Source organism: Mastomys coucha, unplaced genomic scaffold (genome assembly GCF_008632895.1).
Source record: "Mastomys coucha isolate ucsf_1 unplaced genomic scaffold, UCSF_Mcou_1 pScaffold12, whole genome shotgun sequence".
NCBI classification, from domain to species: domain Eukaryota; kingdom Metazoa; phylum Chordata; class Mammalia; order Rodentia; family Muridae; genus Mastomys; species Mastomys coucha.
In genome coordinates this window covers 46,766,479-46,784,887 of record NW_022196894.1, presented here as the reverse complement: position 1 = coordinate 46,784,887, position 18,409 = coordinate 46,766,479, and the positions used below count along the sequence as shown (strand labels likewise).

General features: G+C 38.7%; 1 protein-coding gene across 1 annotated transcript in view; it reads right to left on the bottom strand.

Annotated features, from left to right (window-relative positions):
- The window catches only part of Myh15 (myosin heavy chain 15), a 137,999-nt gene that overhangs the window by 70,809 nt on the left and 48,781 nt on the right, over window positions 1-18,409 (bottom strand). Inside the window, exons 19-24 of the mRNA XM_031364712.1 lie at window positions 17,575-17,692; window positions 16,622-16,745; window positions 14,025-14,161; window positions 6,733-6,988; window positions 1,343-1,585; window positions 252-428 (exon numbers count right to left, since the gene is read on the bottom strand). Of these exons, the coding sequence (XP_031220572.1) occupies window positions 252-428; window positions 1,343-1,585; window positions 6,733-6,988; window positions 14,025-14,161; window positions 16,622-16,745; window positions 17,575-17,692 (1,055 nt within the window). The remainder of the gene's footprint in view (window positions 1-251; window positions 429-1,342; window positions 1,586-6,732; window positions 6,989-14,024; window positions 14,162-16,621; window positions 16,746-17,574; window positions 17,693-18,409) is intronic.

Genomic DNA, 18,409 nt, shown 5'->3' with positions numbered 1-18,409 from the left:
CCCCCCCCCCGCTGCTCACTGCATGTATATAACATATGTATGGAGACAGACAGACAGACTGCCCACTGCTGCTCATTACATGTATGTAACATATGTATGGAGACAGACAGACAAATCATCCACTGCTGCTCACTGCACATATGTAACATATGTATGGAGACAGACAGACATACTGCCCAGTGTTGCTTACTGCATGTATGTAACGTATGTATGCAGACAGACAGACGCCCCCCTCTCCCTCCCCTGCTCACTGCATCAACTTGCTGGGCCAGCTTCAGGTTCGCTTTGCTCATATGGCTGAGTTTCTCCTCCTCTATGTGCAGATGTTCTTGGGCCTGCTGCTGGGCCTCCTGAGCATCCTGCACCGCTCTGCTAAGTTTACTGACTTCCTCATTTAGAGAGTGCAACTCCTCCGTCAGGTTCCTGACCTGTGGGAAGACGAAAAAGAAGACTTCATTAGAGCCACCCCTGGAAAACTGGTATAGGACATCTCTCTCTCATAGCTCAAAATACTGATGAGATATCTAAAGTCATCAATAACCATTTACAAGTCTCTAAATTCAATTTTTCACAAAAATAAGTGAATCCTTAATCTACCGTGGTCCGGAAGTGGAATGTTCCAGTTACTAAACTCACAATTTGTAAGCTATTTTGGAGCTTCTTAGTGTATATTAATGATATCATTAGTGATCATTGAGGATCTGGGGGAACGCATGCTGACACATCGTGCCTCAGTGTCCCCCTAGTGTAGCAGTTCAAGAACGGTTCTAGCAAACAGTACACATGAAAGGAAAAGCTGGCTTTCCCACTGGGAAGCAACACAAAACTGAGTGTTGAACCATCTGCCAAGGACAGTTTCATCTTGGAGATTAACTGCTTGTCACAGGTTTCATTCAGACTACTCACCAGTCAATCTACGTGTAGACACACAAACTGAAGCCCACGGCTAAAGCAAAAAAGCCAATGTCTTTAACTAGAATTAAGGAGACGGCTTCAAGGCCAGACTCAGAATCATTGCTAAAGCTGGGAATTTAGAAATATCCCAAATTACCTTTTAGCAAAGGCTATTATTTTCAGTCTCATTCCAAAAGCGATGCTCAGAGGCCCAATGAAACCAGTTCACTCTATTAGATTTTAGGTGCAAGAATAGTTCATTCAGTACGTTAAAGGGGCCCCATCCATTCAAACTGGAAATCTGAGCAGGGACAGTACAATTCATCAGACCCTTTACTTTTTGATGATTCTGGTTCCCATCACTATAAATTTGCAGACCACTGTGTTAATAAACAAAACACTTCTCGTAACAAAGAATCAAGTCTTCCTAACCCCACAGAACGCGTACCTTGTGCTCCGCTGCACACTTCCCCTTCTCTGACTTTGCCAATATTGCTTCCAGGTCATAGATTTCTTTCTTCAGCTCGGAACATTCATCTTCCAGTTTCCGGGCCCTGGCAGTCAGCTCAGAATTTATCTCTTCTTCTTCCTCCACCTGCCTAGAGAGCTCCTTGATTTTGGCTTCCAGCTCTATCTTGGATTTAATCAGTGATTCACACTGCTTTTCAGAATTTGCCAGAGTTTCTTGTTCCTGCCACAAGAGATGAGGGGAAAATTGTTGCCAGCAACTAGAAGTCATTCATCAGCTGGATGACAGTGCTGTTTAACACAGTAAGGAGATAATTGCCTGCCTTCTGCCCAGGACTTATACCTACCTTTCATAGGCAGCCGAAATAACATTTCTAGGTTCCTAACCCTGTTGTTGAAAAGTAAAGATGCTGTTTGTGTTTGGAAGAGCCTTCCACATCTCAAGTCCATTTAGCAGATTAAATGAGCTCTTCTAAGGCACTTAATAGAAACCTGATGGCCTAAGAGAATTAGCAAGCTTTGAAAAGCAAAAAGTGCTTTAAGTCAAGCACCTAGAAGTACTGGTATGGGCACATAGACTGACAACTGTTTAGAATATTGTCTAGGAGAGATTGGACAATATAATATTTATGACATCATTATTATATCACTATAAATGCCCTGATGTATTTTGTTTAGTATACATTTCTATAAACTGGGCTAAGCAGTACATTTTTATGCATAGGTTGAATTTAGAACTCATAAATTTATTTATAAGTCATTAACTTTTACTATTAATTCCAACTAAAATTTTTGCTTCGGTGATTCTGCCAGCAGCAAATTATACACATAGAACATAAGTCTTGCTCATTTTTTATACTCTCAAATGTACTATCACCAGATATCACTGCTTCCCATTATTCCCATATTTTACATGAAGTAAAGATGAGGAGGCTGCTGGAAGGTTCTGTGAATACTACTGGAGAGAGAAAGGTCATCTACATTCTTGCCAAGCTGTGACCACTAAAAGCTATAATAATGACCGGCCTGGAAAGCTACACCCAAATGGTACAAGTGTGGCACAAATACTATGGGAATAAACAACCAGTTTCTGGTTGGATTTAAAGCCCATTCCACAAAATGGAACCCACACCTGGTGCCATTAACTTGACCAAAAACCTGTTGCTGGCCAGGTCAGGGGCTCTAGGGAGATCCTAGTACTGGTTTGTCTTCATTATTGTTGTTGTTTTCTAAGTGAGTGTAGTAGCAAACTTCCCCCCTAAATTCTTTGTACCATAAATTAGTGCATCTCTCAGCCTTCATCAGAGAAAGTTCTACTTGCAGAATACGTTGACATAGACACCTACAATTGGTCAGTATGCAGTGAATAAGACTGGAGTGCTCACCTATAAATGGGACGTCTATATCACATTCCTCCCAAGGTTTAGGGATCATTATGGAAAAGAGGGAGAAAATATTGTTAAGACTTAGGAGGAGTAGACATCTATCTGCTCTTGCAAAGGACTCATGTTCAGTTCCCGGAACCCACATGACAGCTCACAACTGGCTATAACTCCAGGACCATGGGATCCAATGCCCTCGTCTTGACTTCATGGGCACCAAACATACATGTGGCGAACATATATACGTGTAGATAAAATACTCATAACATATAATAAATAAATTATAAATAAATAGGTAAGTAACTAATAACTAATATGTTTACCAGAATATTGTGAAAGTAGCTGAAGCTAAGCCTGGGAGCAAGCACATAAGCAGCATTCCTCCCTGGGTTGGGCTTTAGTCCTGCTCACCTTTAACTCCAGCCTTGGTTCCCTTGATGACCTCTGAGATGCAATAAAGTGTCTTCCCTCTGATTTTGTTCAGTGTTTTGTCATTGCTACAAAGAAGCAAACCAGAAGCAATACTGGCTCCTGCAGTTTGGTCTTGCTGTGGTAGGCCTGATCATGTTTTGGGGGGAAAGGATTATGGGCAAATTTTGAAGCTTGGGCGGGAAAGACTTTTGAGTACTTGGAAGAAAATACCTTCATTCCCCCAAGTTGCTTTTGGATGGTGTTTTTTCACAGCAATGCAGATGTAAGCTAGATAGGAGCTTTCAGCTAGAACTTTAGGTAGCGTCTAATGAAAGACCCTTGGGTCACCAAGGCTGTTCTCCTGAGGGCAATCGATAAGCCCACATCTTCCTTTGTGTTTTGTTACACTGTTTTACTTGAACTCCCTGACACTTTCACCCAAACTCCCAGCAGAAGCCCAGAGGCAGTAGGTCTCCTGAGCTCTGACTGGAGCCCTTAACACTGAGCTAAAAGAAACATTTTTTTCCTATTCCTAAGTTAGTTATCTCAGGTATGTAAATTATAGTCCAAGTAAGCCGCTACGTCGGCTTTGTCTTTCATCTTCAGAACTCGCTATGCATCTTAACTGAAGTGAAATGTATTAACTACCCATTTACAACACCCAGGTGGTGTCAGTTAAGATAAAAAGCAGCATACGGATAAAAATCTAGGTTTTTAGAATGCTGTGTACCTCCTGTCTTAACAACTCTAACTAAAAATGTAGAGCTCAAAGGGCACATATGGAAAGAGATAAAATAATAAACCTAAAATTTTTACTGAAAAATCAAAGCATGAGGCCAATTTAGAAACCATTACCAGAACAGTTAATAAATGTCAAAACAAAACAGAGAAGCTTCCAGTGTTTGGGAAATGTTAAGAACATCTGGTCTTGCCACCTCGGGCTGACATGAAGAACATCTGTTTACTACTGTCCATCCAGCATGTAAACAGGCCCTGGAGTGCCACTCAACACTGGAGAAGGAGGACGGTCAACTGACCATTACTTCTCCTTTCGTTAAAGAGAACGGAAGGGCACCTTGGCAACTTCATGGCAGTTTAAGAGTTCAGAGAACTTTCCTTATTTTCACATTGTCTCATATGGAACCATTGTAAACAGTTCCCTTAGTTCTGTTGTAGTGTGAGTTAAGTAATGGATTCAAAAAAATATCTTTGTCCTTTGGCACCATTTTGTCTATTTGTACCCTTTTACAAATAAATGATGATAAAATATCACATAGACCTGCCAATACATTATATTGTCAGTTACAGCATGACCTCAAATAGACTTACGTGGTTTCTCTGGAATTTGCTTCCATATGTTTTCAATATCACCCACAATGGCCTTTAAAATGTTTCTCAACTCCTTGCTCACTACTCCCTTACAAAAGCTGAGGCCTTTTATCTCTTGCATTTCCCTGGGTCTCACAGACCAGTCGAGATCTCTAAGATAGGAACTGAAAGGTTAGGTATGTGGAGTGGAAGAGTAATGTTCCCCATAGGCTCATGTGCTTGAACACTTGGTCCCCAGCTGACGGTGCTGTTTGGGAAGGCTACGGAACCTTTAGGAAGCAGAGCCTTGCTGGAGGAAGTACGTCTGAAGACTTTGGGGCTTTTAGTGTATGTCTTCCACTTCCTGCCTTCTCTTTCTGCTTATCGTGTGTAGATAAAATGTGATCAGCCAACTTCCGGGATGCTAAGACTACCTCACGCTACTTTTATCTTTCCCTGAAAAGATGAAATTTATCCCCGCTAGAACTATAAGCCAAAATGCATCTTCTCTCCCCAAAATTGCTCTTGGTCAGAGGTGTTCTATCACAGCAATGGTGGAAAAGCAGATAATACATCAGGTCTCTTCTAAAACTGATACAAAATGGCAGCTTTTTTTATCAGTATGATTCACTAAGTCGATTTGGAATGGGAATCAGGAATTCCTATTTTTTAAAAAAAATGTGGCTGGAATACACTAAAGTTTAAGAATAACTGCTCTGGTTAATACATTTCAGAAATGTCAGTTTTTATATGAAGTATTACTTATGATACAACCTGTTGAGTGCATTGGCAAATAACATCCCAAAACAAAATAATAAATTGTCTCCTTTTGAAAGTAATTATTTATATTTGTTTTCAGCTAGTTTTGTTTTCAGTAGCTTTCAGTAGCCAGAACTTCAAATCAAACTACACATAATTGTATCTGAGCCCAGGATTATTCAACCTAGGACTGTACTGCAGAGTTTAATAAAAATAAAATTGCATCCCTGCCCTTGAAGTTATTTGGGGTCATAGTAATCCAAAGGACTATAGAGAAGGAATGTGAGAAGGGACCGGAAATAGTATATAGGTGTCAGATTAAAAATGAAGACTGGTGTGCCTGGAGTGGGAATTTAGAAACTAAAATGCACATGTTACAGGGGCACAGAAGCCTCAATAGGAACATAGCTACTTAATTAAAATATCTGAGAATAAGGCCTTAGTATTTTCTCTTCACAGGTGTGTTTGTTACTACACCAAGGTTGAGAAGGATCTTTAAAGAACTCAACTAATTAGCAATGACTTGAACTATAGGGGAGGAAGCAGAAGACAAAATTGAGGAGATATGAGTTGTATTATACAGCAAAAAAAAAAAAAAAGTGGAGATCTGTCAATCTTCTGTGTGACCTACTAAAATCCCATCTGCTGACTTGATAATGAGTTAAGACACAGAGCAACAGTAAGATGTGATGGCTCATTTTTGTAGTCTCTGGTCTCAGGTTGATGTAGGAGGAATGCCAGGAATTCATAGCCAGCTTGTGTTGCATAGTAAGTTCCAGGCCAACCTGGGTCACAGAGAAAGACTTTTTTCTCCAAATCAAAGATCTAGATCTTTCTGGTCCCATAAGAGCTTATGATGATATTGTGCACAAAACGCCCACTGGTAATTTGACATTTTTTTCTTCTCTTCTTCTTCTTCCTTCTTTTTGTTTTTCATGTATATATGAGTGTAGTAGGCACCTGTGTGTGCATGCACATATATGTACATATATGTGGAGGTCAGAAGCTGACAGCAGGTGCTTTCCTGGATGGTTCTTTGCTTTATTAATTAAGGCAGGGTCTCTCAGTTGAACCCAGAGATCATAAATCAACTAAACTAACTAGACAGTTTGCCACAGGAATCTCCCGTGTCAGTGCTCTGAATTTATTCGGGGGATACAGGTGGCCACTCCGCTGGCTAAGCGTTTTCATAGGCTATAGGTATATAAACCCCTGTCCTCACACTTGTGGCAAGTGCTTCACCAACTGAGCATCTCCCCCCAGAACAGGTTTACTCTTTCTAAGATATGCTACCAATAAAATCTCTTCATTTTGATACAAAGGTTTTCTGTTTTGTTTTTGTTTTCATGTTTCCATAGCCTCTGTTTAATAAACATTTACAATATTATTTTTTTTAGAAAAAAAAAAAAGCTAGTGGATGCTTCTGATATTTTTCTCAACTTGGCAATGTTGATGGAACTACTTAGTCAAATTGGAAGCTAGCTATAATGAAGGGGTGGGGAGCACTCACAGCCTGCAGCTGAAGAAGTAGATCATTCTTTCCTTGGATAAGGGAAGCTTGCTTTGTTTTCAGCTCCTCCTTCTGGGATTCTACACTCTCCAAAGCTTTGTGTAGCTGTGCACACTCTTCCTTCAGGCCAGCTATCTCCTCTCCAGCTCCTACAGACTTAGCAAGGGGCTTGATCTTGAAGAAGAGCCCCATCCAGGGCCAGTTCTTCACAGCAATGAAAGCTCTTATGTTCTCTTGGATCAAAGCAAGGGCATCCCTAAAGTGAGAGTGAAAAAAGAAAAAGAAGTGAAGACAGACTATAAAAAAATAAAAATGAATGCCAATGAAATTATAAATAAAATAGAAAATGTCACAAATGACTCCCCAAATTATAAAGGATTATAAAAGACTGCTATAAATATTAATAAACTAAACATAAGATAGTCTAAAAGAACTGTATTTATTTGTAGACCCAGAATCAACAAAGTCAGGCTATGTGGGTATGATGAGACTCTTCATCTTCCTTTCTCTTTCCAGGAATTGAATAGTACCATTTACATTACAGTGTCTTAGGCTTCTTGACCTAAGACAACAAAACTAATTACAGACTGAAGGACATGAAACTGTGCTAAAATAAATATATTCTCTTTATAAGTTACTTATCTCAAGTATTTTATCACAGCTATGAAAAAAATGTGACATAACCAGAAATGCAGCCCAACATCAAGGGACTGTTAAATTCCTAAGGAGGAATTCAAAATATTCCAGAGGAAGTCAGTGAGATACAGAAGAATTTAGTAAAATTTAAAAAATAATTCATCCCTCCAGCAATGGAATAGTGTTCCTCTTTCTCCACATCCTCACCAGCATCTGTTGTCACCTGAGTTTTTGATCTTAGACATTCTGACTAGAGTGAGGTAGAATCTCAGGGTTGTTTTGATTTGCATCTCCCTGATGACTAAGGATGTTGAACATTTCTTGAAGTGCTTCACAGCCATTTGAGATCCCTCAAATTCCTCAGTGGAGAATTCTTTTTTTAGCTCTGTACCCCATTTTTAATAGGGTTATTTGGTTCTCTGGAGTCTAACTTCTTGAGTTCTTTGTATATGTTGGATATTAGCCCTCTATCAGATGTAGGGTTGGTAAAGATCTTTTTCCTAATCTGTTGATTGCCATTTTGTCTTATTGACAGTGTCCTTTGCCTTACAGAAGCTTTCAATTTTTTGAGGTCCCATTTGTCAATTGTTGATCTTAGAGCATGAGCCATTGGTGTTCTGTTAAGGAAATTTTCCCCTGTGCCAATATGTTTGAGGTTCTTTCCCACTTTCTTTTCTATTAGGTTCAGTGTGTCTGGTTTTATGTGGAGGTCCTTGATCCACTTGGACTTGCGCTTTGAACAAAAAAATAAGAATGAGTCAACTTGCATTCTTCTATATGTTGACCAACAGTTGAGCCAACACCATTTGTTGAAAATGCTGTCTTTTTTTCCACTGGATGGTTTTCACTCCTTTGTCAAAGATCAAGTGTGTGAGTTCATTTCTGGGTCTTCAATTCTATTTCATTGATCTACCTGCTTGTCCCTGTCCTAAGACCATTCAGTTTTTATCACTATTGCTCTGTAGTACAGCTTGAGGTCTGGGGCGGAGATCCCCCCAGAAGTTCTTTTATTGTTGAGGATGGTTTTCAATATCCTGGGTTTTTTTTTTTTTTGATGTTGTTATTTCAGATGAATTTGAGAATTGCTTTTTCTATCTCTGTGAAGAATTGAGTTGGGATTTTGATAGGGATTGCATTAAATCTGTAGATTGCTTTTGGTAAGATGGCCATTTTTGCTATTAGTCCTGCTGATCCACATTGCTGATGGGATTGTAAGCTATTACTCTGGAAATAAGTTTGGCAGTTCCTTAGAAAATTGGACAAAGTACTACCTGAGGACCCAGCTATACAACTCTTGGGCATATACCCAAAAGATGCTCCAACATATAACAAGGACTCAAATTCCACTATGTTCATAGCAGTCTTATTTATAATAGCCAGAAGCTGGAAACAACTCAGATATCCCTCAACAGAGGAATGGATACAGAAAACGTGGTACATTTATACAATGGAATACTACTCAGATATTAAAAACAATTACTTCATGAAATTTTCAGGCAAATGGATAGAACTAGAAAATATCATGAGTGAGGTAACCCAATCACAAAAGAACACATATGGTATCTATTCACTGATAAGTGGATATTAGCCAAAAATAAAAGAAAAAAAGGAAAAGAAAGAAAGTTCAGAATACTCGTAATACAACTCACAGTCTATATGAAACCCAAGAAGAACAAAGACCAAAGCATCAATGGTTCAGTCCTACACAGAAAGGGGAAGTGAATAATCAAGGGAGGTAGAGAGAGGGAGATACTTGTGAGAGAGGGGTCTGGGAGAGAGGAGGGAAGGAAAAAGGAGACAGGATCAGGTGTGGGAGGAGGCAGGGTGGGTTGGGGGGAGGGAGGAAATTGAAAGGAGTGTAGCAGTTGGGAATGGGGAACTGGTGGTAGCCACTAGAAAATTCCAAATGCCAAGGACCCAAGAGGTTCCCAGCACCTAGCAGGGATGACATTAGCTGAAACACCCAACAAAGAGAAGAGAGAAAATACAGAAGACCTTATCCAATGGATAGGCACAACCCCCAGTAGAGGGATGCAGCCAGTCACCCATCTCAAAAATATCAATCCAGAATTGTTCCTGTCAAAAGGAAATGCAGGGACAAAGAGTGGAGCAGAGACTGAAGGAAAGGCCATCCAGAGACTGTCCCACCTAGGAATCTACCCCATCTGCAGACAACAAACCCAAATGCTATTGTTCATGCCAAAAAGCACTTGCTGACAGGAGCCTGGTATAACTGATACAGCCTGGTATAGCTAGAGGCCAGGACCAATACAGATGCAGATGCATGCAGCCAAATACTTGACTAAGCTGAGGACATGAAAAAAGGAGTTAGGGGAAGGACTGAAGGAGCTGAAGGGGTTAGCAACCCCTCAGGAAGAACAACAATATCAACCAATCAACCCCACCCCCAAAGCTCCCAGGGACTAAACCACCAACCATGGAGGAACCCATGGCTCCAGCTGCATATGTAGCAGAGGATGGCCTTTTCGGGCATCAAAGGGAGCCCCTTGGTCCTGTGGAGGTTCGATGCCTCAGCTTAGGGTAATGCTAAGGTGATGAGGCAGGATCGGGTGGGCAGTTTGGAAAACACCCTCATAGAAGCAGGGGGGACGGGGAGGGGATAGGGGGTTTAGCTAGAAAGGAGGAAAACATTTGAAATGTAAATAAATAATTTAACCAATAAAAAATAATTCATGAGCTGAATGAGAATTTTCACAGAAAGAAGTCACTAAACAGAAGTCTTGGAAGGGAAGAACTTAATCATTAAGAGAAGCTGGAAGAACCTGAGGAGGACAGCAATCCCATAGGAAGATCAGCAGTCTCAAGTAACCCGGCCCCCTGAGATCTCTCAAACACTGACCCACCAACCAGGCAGCATACATAAGCTGGTCCAAGGCCCCTGACAGAGAAACAGCAGAGGACAAGAGGACAAAGTGGATTGGCCTCAGTGGGAGATTTGCCTAACCCTTGAGAGACTTAAGGCCCCAGGGAGTAGGGAGGCCTGGCTGTGGGGGCGCAGGAGGGTCATCCTCTTGGAGACAGGGGACAGGAGGAATGGGATGAGGAACTGTGGGAGGGCAAACCAGGAGGTGGGCAATGACTGGATTGTAAGAAAAGAAAAGAAAAAAAATCTAAACTCAAAATGGTTAGCTTCAGCAACACATTAAGCCAAAAAGAGGAGAGCTTTGTAAAACTGAAGATGGGTCTTTTGAAACAAGACCATCATATATTTCTTTAAAACAATGAAGAAGAATGAAGAACACTCAAGAAATTTATGACATGCCACTAAGAGAAGAACACTTAGACCCAGAAAGCCTTAAGGACCAAGAAACTCATTGAGAGAAGGTGCTCTCATAACAACACAGAAAGCACAGGGTTGGCTGGAGAGAACCTTTAGAGCCATGCAGACTGAAAGTATATGATTTTTACAACCAGAAGGTTGTAAATGTTTACTGCCACAAGTTTGCAAACTTCCTTAAAACTCAGGCTTGCAAAAGATCCTAGAAAAATAGTTTCTACCCTGTATTATTAGGATTTGCAGAGAAAACTTGAATTCTTTTTATCTAAACTCAGGGGCTTTGCCATCAATAGGGACAAAGGGCAATAACCATAACTTAGACCTAAAACTTGCATTGTTTCTAACACTGCACCCAAATGAATAAGCAGAATGATTTAAGACTTTAATTCTACTTCCACTACTAATGAATGAATGTAGCCTCCGACAAAGTGGTTTATCTTCAAAACCGTACATGGGCTGAAAATTGGTCCTTGGAATACAGACCATAATTAAAACTAAAGTGAGGTTACTCTACCTGATATATAAAATAATGAGAATTTTAACAAACACAATCAGAACAGTTACATAAATAGATTTATGGAATGAGGGGAAGAGAGAAATTAAGAAAGCAATTCCATTTATAACTGTATCATAAAACAAATTATCTAGCAATAAGTAAGGTGTAGAGGTAAAAATATCTGTACACAGAAAATTAAAATGTTAATGAAATAAACTGTAGAAGATTCAAATACATAGAGAAAATCACACGCTTATAAATTGAAAAAATACTATAGCATCACTTTTGTTTGGGGATCTACAATTCATAATGATGGATTGCATGGAAGCAGGAGCATGAGGTGGATAGGTGGTCACACTTTCTCTGAGGGCAGAAAGCAGAGGGTGTATGGCTTCAGCTCTATGATGTTCCACCCATTCAGAGTGGCTCTTCCCTACTCCATTAAACTTCCCTAGAAACAAGCCAAAATAGACCCTTGTTTTACTCAGATATTTAATCACAGCAATGAGAAAAGTAGCTGATGTGTCCACTTCTGGGGAGAATATATTATAAATACCTATTATGTAATACACACATGTCATATAATCCAGATTGTTCTGAAGTCCTGATCCTTCCTTCTGTCTCCATTCCTCAAATACTGGAATTACAGGTATGCACCATCATGCCTAGTTAAATGCAGTTGATCTTAAATGTTCTCAGCACACACAAAATATATCTATATAAGGTGATATAGTAATTAGCCTGATTGCAGCAATCATTGCACAAAATGCATACATATGAAAACATCAGATTATATACTATAAACATATAATTTTTCAATAAAAGTTCAAAAACATCAGAAAAAAAGAAAAGAATACATGGAAAGTGAGTACATCTCACAGAAATGGGTTAACAAATTAATGAAATTGAGGGTAAAAAGAAAATGGAATAGAAGTTATCATGTGTTATCTACTAAATACATATACATATATAAATACACACACACACATACCATAAAGGGAAGAAAGAAAGGCAAACAATACTAGGAATAATGATTTAGGGATTATTGAGTATTATTTCTGGAAATAAAATTATAAATAAAGTAAATACTTAACACTTATAGTTGATTAATGTATAATATAAACAAATAATTCATAATATTATACAATCACCTAATCAATAAATAATTCATAATCTGACTCAAAATGTAATATATTGAGCACATTGAGAATTATGAAATCCACCAAAAACCATTAAATTCATATAATTTTAAGGGCAAATGTTTCTAAGCGTCAAGGGTTTTAATGGCCTCATTTTACAAATAAATGAGATATGAAGAAATTGAAAACTTTATATAAGTATTTATAACTGGAACCAGGTGTGGTAGTACACACTGACAATCCCAGCATCCTTAAGAGGCTCAGAGACAGAGAGTCTCCAGGATTTCAAGGCCAGTTTGGTGTCTAGGCTAGCCAGGCCTGACATAATACTCTCTCTCAAATAACAACAAAACTCAACAAACAAACATAATGCAGAAGACATGGTTCTTGCAACTAACCTCCCTTGCTACACTGATAAGAGAGTTACAAAGATCCTCAGGAGTTGTCACATTAATAATTTGTATGGTCTTGATCATCTTTGAACAAACAGAATTAACAAAATGTAAGTCAAACAACTTATATCAAGCCTTGTGTGTTCCCTCCAGAAGTTAAACTATCCTAAGGAAAAATTATAACCAATATTGAATTTCATGGTTTGTTCATTTAAAGAATTAATTAGCTTGCTATGCATGGTTCTACAAAAAAAAAAAAGTTAGAAAAAAGATCTGACACCAAATTGTTCAAGTATAGTTGTAAATGTTTCATCTCAACATGCCAGAAATGAAACAAGAGAGCTACAATTATGTCATTAAGATTCATAGTTGCTGAGACAGTGGAAGTAAGAGTGGCCAGAGCACATGTGTGTGCATGTGTGTGAGCATTCATAAAACACACACACACACACACACACACACAGGGGTTATACATCTACTGAGTTGGTTTGGCATATGTGTGCCAATTATTACACAATTACTCATTGTGTAAAATTTCCATCCTAGGGAATTTCATTTTCTAACTCTAAAGGTTATAAAGGACATGGTAAGGTGGACATATTGGCAACCTGATCATTTCCTCTGTACTTCCCCTTGTGTGCCAATTTTTTAAACATATTTTTATTAGAATATAATTAAATTACATCTCACTTCCTCTTTCTTCCCTCCAACCTCTATCATATTTGCTCTCTCTGTCTCTCTCTATCTCTCTCAAGTTTGTTGGTCTCTTTTTCTTTGATTCTTGCTTTTACAAACACATGTATGAATATACAAATACAGCCTGCTGAGTCCAATTGTATACATATGATTTTAGAGCTGACTTCTCTGTATTAAATATCCATTGTGGTACCTATCCTTGGGAAAGGCTAATAATTCCCACTGTCTCAGCAATTGTTAGTTGCCTGTTGTTCTTTAGGGTGAAATCCCCAGGAGATTTCTTCCTTCCACGTCAACATGTCTATCAAATTTACCATTGTTTAGTCTTGTTTGGGTGTGTGCCAATATTTTCAGGTGTGCTACTGGCATAACTGTGAAACACATTCACCTTCCAAAGCCCATAATACTAAACATTAACTATCCTTCCCAAAGTGAAGATAGGAAGAATAAATATCTGGATCAGTGGGAAGACAGAAAGGCCCTTTCCACTGTCTTTTTTGTATAGAGATTTTCAAGATGCAGACCCAGCCAACTAGGCTGTGTACCACAAACTGTTACAGGGCAGTGAAATAAAGTCCCATTGGTTGAGGTATGAATTGCTCTAGTAATGGGAGAAGAGCAGAGAGAGTTAATACCTTTCTTCTAGAATCTTCTGGAATGCAATGCGCATCAGCTTTCCCCGTGCTCTGGCTTGGAACAAAGTGAAGACTTTAGATATTTTTTCATCTCTTCTTTCTTCTAACTGGTCCAGAATGTGAGCTTTAAAAAACACCTAAAAGAAGTCAATCAGACACAATTTCATTCATCAGATGAGTTCAGCAGTCTTTGGAAAGATGCCACGGACAATTGACATAGTCTCTGGGAGAGCCGTACCAATCCTATGTCTTAGTACATGTTTATTCATTGTGTAAAATTTCCATCCTAGGGAATTTTATTTTCTAACTCTAAAGGTTATAAAGGACATGGTAGAGTGGACATATTGGCAACCTGATCATTTTCTCTGTACTTCCCCTTGATTAATAATAATAATATTTAAAGAACATGATTTAACTTTTAAAATGGCCTCAGGCACACAGCACTCCATAGGACGTGGCAGAATCTACAACTATCTCTGTGAAGGACAGGGCAAAAAATATTTCTGGGATGGTGAGTCATGAACAGTTGTGTTGAATACTTGTCTGATTTTTAAAATATAAAATGATTTTAGTATGCTGGTGGTGACTTTTATTTTTTCAATGTTTTAATTAAAACAAAATTAGACATTTTTCCCCATCCCTTTCCTTCTAGCTATCCTCCTTTGAATCTTTCCCATGTTTTCCCTCCAAGCTGATAGCATATTTTTCTTTTGTTAGTTCTCTCCCTCTCCCATTCCCTTTCTCTCCTTCTCCCTGTTTGTGTACCCATGTTTATACATATGTACACACACAAGTGTGTACATATATATATATATATACATACACACATTATTAAGTATGCTATTTTTGTTTGTGTGTATATTGCTTCAGAGAAGACCTCCCCTCTACAATCAATAAGTGGGCTTATCCCTAGGAGAGCCTCATTCTCCTCTGACAGTCATTAGTTGCCATTAGTTCTTTAGCAAGGAGTGAATGGAACCTCATTAAATTATCCATTCTGTGTTAATATGTCCATTGATATTACTATTTCCAGAAAATAGAACCCTAATGTCCTTCAGCAGATGAGTGGATAATGAAAGTGTGATGCATACCACAATGGAATACTAGTCTGCTATAAAGAAAAATGAAGTCATGATGTTTGTAGAAAAATTGGTGAACCTAATGAAAATTATATTGAGTGAGGTAATCCAGATCCAGAAAGACAAAAGTCACATGTTCTCTCTCATTTGCAATTTTTAGCTCCAGATTCTCCGGTGTGAGTTTACAGCATGGAGTAATTACAGAAACTAGGTAAGTATGAATGAACCATAGAACTAGGTGGGAAAAGAATACGACCATACTGGAAGTAAATTTTAAACTGCCCATATAGTTGTAGCACCATCGTTTACTGATCCATGCACTAGAAGATACTTTTGTCCTATACATAAGAGACTTGGCATTTCCTGTGAATAATCAGTAAGAAAAATGTAAGGTAAATTGCCACCTAAGACACAAGTTTCATAGAAGAAATCATGTAGCCCTTCTTTAGAGGCACTTTGAACAATTGTAAAAGTGAACCTTTGCTTAACATATGTTCCCTCTTGCCAGTAGGTTCCACTCACTTCCATTTGCCCATCCATGATGAAACCCTCCTGAATGTAGGCCACTTAGGATTCTCACTAGCTCATGTGAGCTTTAGCCCTGATGACTGGCATATGGCAAAACCAACGAGCTATAAAGAAGAAACCACGAATGATAAACAGGATTCCTACGTACTCAAAATATAAGTAGCATTCAAAATATCGAATAACACTCATAGAACTATACTAGGGATAGGTTTGGTTACACGCACTTAAAATACTAGCAACTCAGGAGGCTGAGGCAGAAGGATAATGTGACAAGCTCAGAGAGGATGGATAGACAGAAACTAGACAGATGGACAATTCTTCATCCTGTATCCTCCCATTATACTTCAAAAAAAGGTAGTCTTACATGGATGTCATTAAGAACAACATGGTATTGACTACCATGTAAGATCAAGCCTATTACCCAGAAATTTCCAAAAATATGTGGGTTTCTTGGGCAATGTAGAATTTACATGATCATGTTTCAGATGTAATTGACTTTTTAAATTATTAAATTATTCAATTAATACGTTTTTCCAGTGCAGCACACTATGTAAGACCCTTCACATAGGCAAGCATTACCTCTGAGAACCTGGTTTACACTCTCTTACTCTGTTTTGTAGCACAGAAAGGTCAATTAAGTGTTTTATATATTGGCACAAAATTGGTTAGACAATTAGTTATACAAATTTATATGCAACACAAGAGTGTAGCTCAGCTACAGTGTGCTTGCCTAGAATGTTCAAGGCCCTAGCTTTAACCCTAAAGGCTGAAATAAATAATGTAAATGAAATCTTAACTTGTTGAAGCAAATATGGATTTTCTTTCTCAAACAGAATCGAAGTTTCCACTGTGAATTTGCCTCTATTTTTATTATTTCTCTTCACAAGAGCTAAAGAACATATTTAATAATTAAGCACCTACCTATGTTTTTGACTACACACCCTTTCCCCCCACTTCCCTCCAAATGCATTTTTAGACATTCTGTGTTACCTTGGTGACTCCACACTGGTACTGGGAATGGCCTATCTCCAAGAAGTCAAGCACTTCTTCAGTTGCTTTTCTGCTGCTCACAAACTTGCTCTTTGAGATGATCCTTGGGTTTAGAATGCAGTACCTAGTTTGAGATGGAACCAGGGTCATACGACTCAAAGTAATCTGAAACAAGTGAGGAAAAGCTAGTACAGATATCTATCTCATCTTCCTACACACTCAACTATAAAAAAAAAACCTCCTGGTCGCAATTAGTGAAGATACTATCAGTGTTCTCTCCAATGGGTCAGTTTATATTTTCTACAGTGTCGTGGTGATCAACTTAATTTGACTGGGTAAGTGGGGACTTAGAAGGGAGGAAATGAGCAAAGTGTCAGGCTCTCTATTACATGGATGGGGAACCTGACTTTTGTGAAAGCTTTTCACCCTGATTATAGGCATGTATCATTTAGTTTCCAGGCAAGTGCTTTTCTTGCTCTTCCATATTTTCCTCAAGTTTCCTTGATAAACTTGGTGGTTTCCACTTTTAAGACTCAGCACATGTAGAAAATAAAGATGCCTGCTACCACTTATACATTGCTGGCCTCCTTCTTTTCACAACTGCTAAAAAAAAGCACTGGCTTGATTGGATGGCAGCTACCACTAAGCTTGTACACTTCTGAGATGCGTTTCAGGATCTCCATCTCCCTTTCATATATATTTCTTCTATACATGGGTGTAATATCCACTAAAGGAAATTTAAAGGCATCAAAGCTATATAGATATTGGTATTAAGAACTAATAATATGGAACTATGTTTGCACATCTCTCATCACCACAAAAAAAAAAAACACAACAGTTTATAGAATGGAGCACAGCAAGCAAATAAGCAAAGAAATGTAGGCATACACACTCCACACAGAGGAAACAAAGCAGGCTGCTTCAGAATTCTGGAACCTCGAATGTATGTCTACCTTTGCTTAAAGTCATCATATAGCATCCGACTTGGAAACATTTCACAGCATACTCTAATCCCTTCTAAGACACCATTACAGCGCAGCTGCTGGAGAACCAAGAAAGGATCCACTACACCTGGAAGAGAGGGATACTCTGACTCCACATTTCAAACATCTATCATACCAGATATTACCTTCACTGTCACATCTCAGGTATAAAAAAAAATTTCAATTCAGTGCTCTGGGTGTGAGTATTCACAGGACTTTACTGACTCGCATCCAATGACACTTACAGTACTCATTCTACTAGAATGGATTCTACAGACATAATTTACCTACAATTCTTTTTTAATGTACAACACACTAATGAAGAAGATGCTGTAGGCAATTTCTCAAAGAACATAAAAAAAAATCACATATTTTGCTATTTGTAAATGCTGACATCATGTATTTAAGCTGTGCATTTTATAACTAAAAGCAGCCAGAGAGGGTAACTAGAGCACAAACGTGAGATGCAGGAGGAACGAGGGACTACAGGCAGGAAGAGTGAAATGAAAGAGGAAGGCGGACCAACCACAAAATTCTGTTTACATGTATGCCAAGAATGAATTTGGTCACATTTGGCCTTCCTTTTGTCCTTATTATATTGCCAGTGTCTGCATTTATTTTATAGTATAAGCATTCTTCTATCACCACTTTGTTAAAAAGAGCAGCCCTTCCACTTTGTCAGCTGGAATCTCTGATGGAAGCCTTTGAAAACCCTTCCAAGCGGCTGTGTATCTGAGCTTCATCAAGTACTCTGAACAAAGCTAAGGACCATTTCTTGTACAAAAGGCTTGCTATGTCTCTGTAT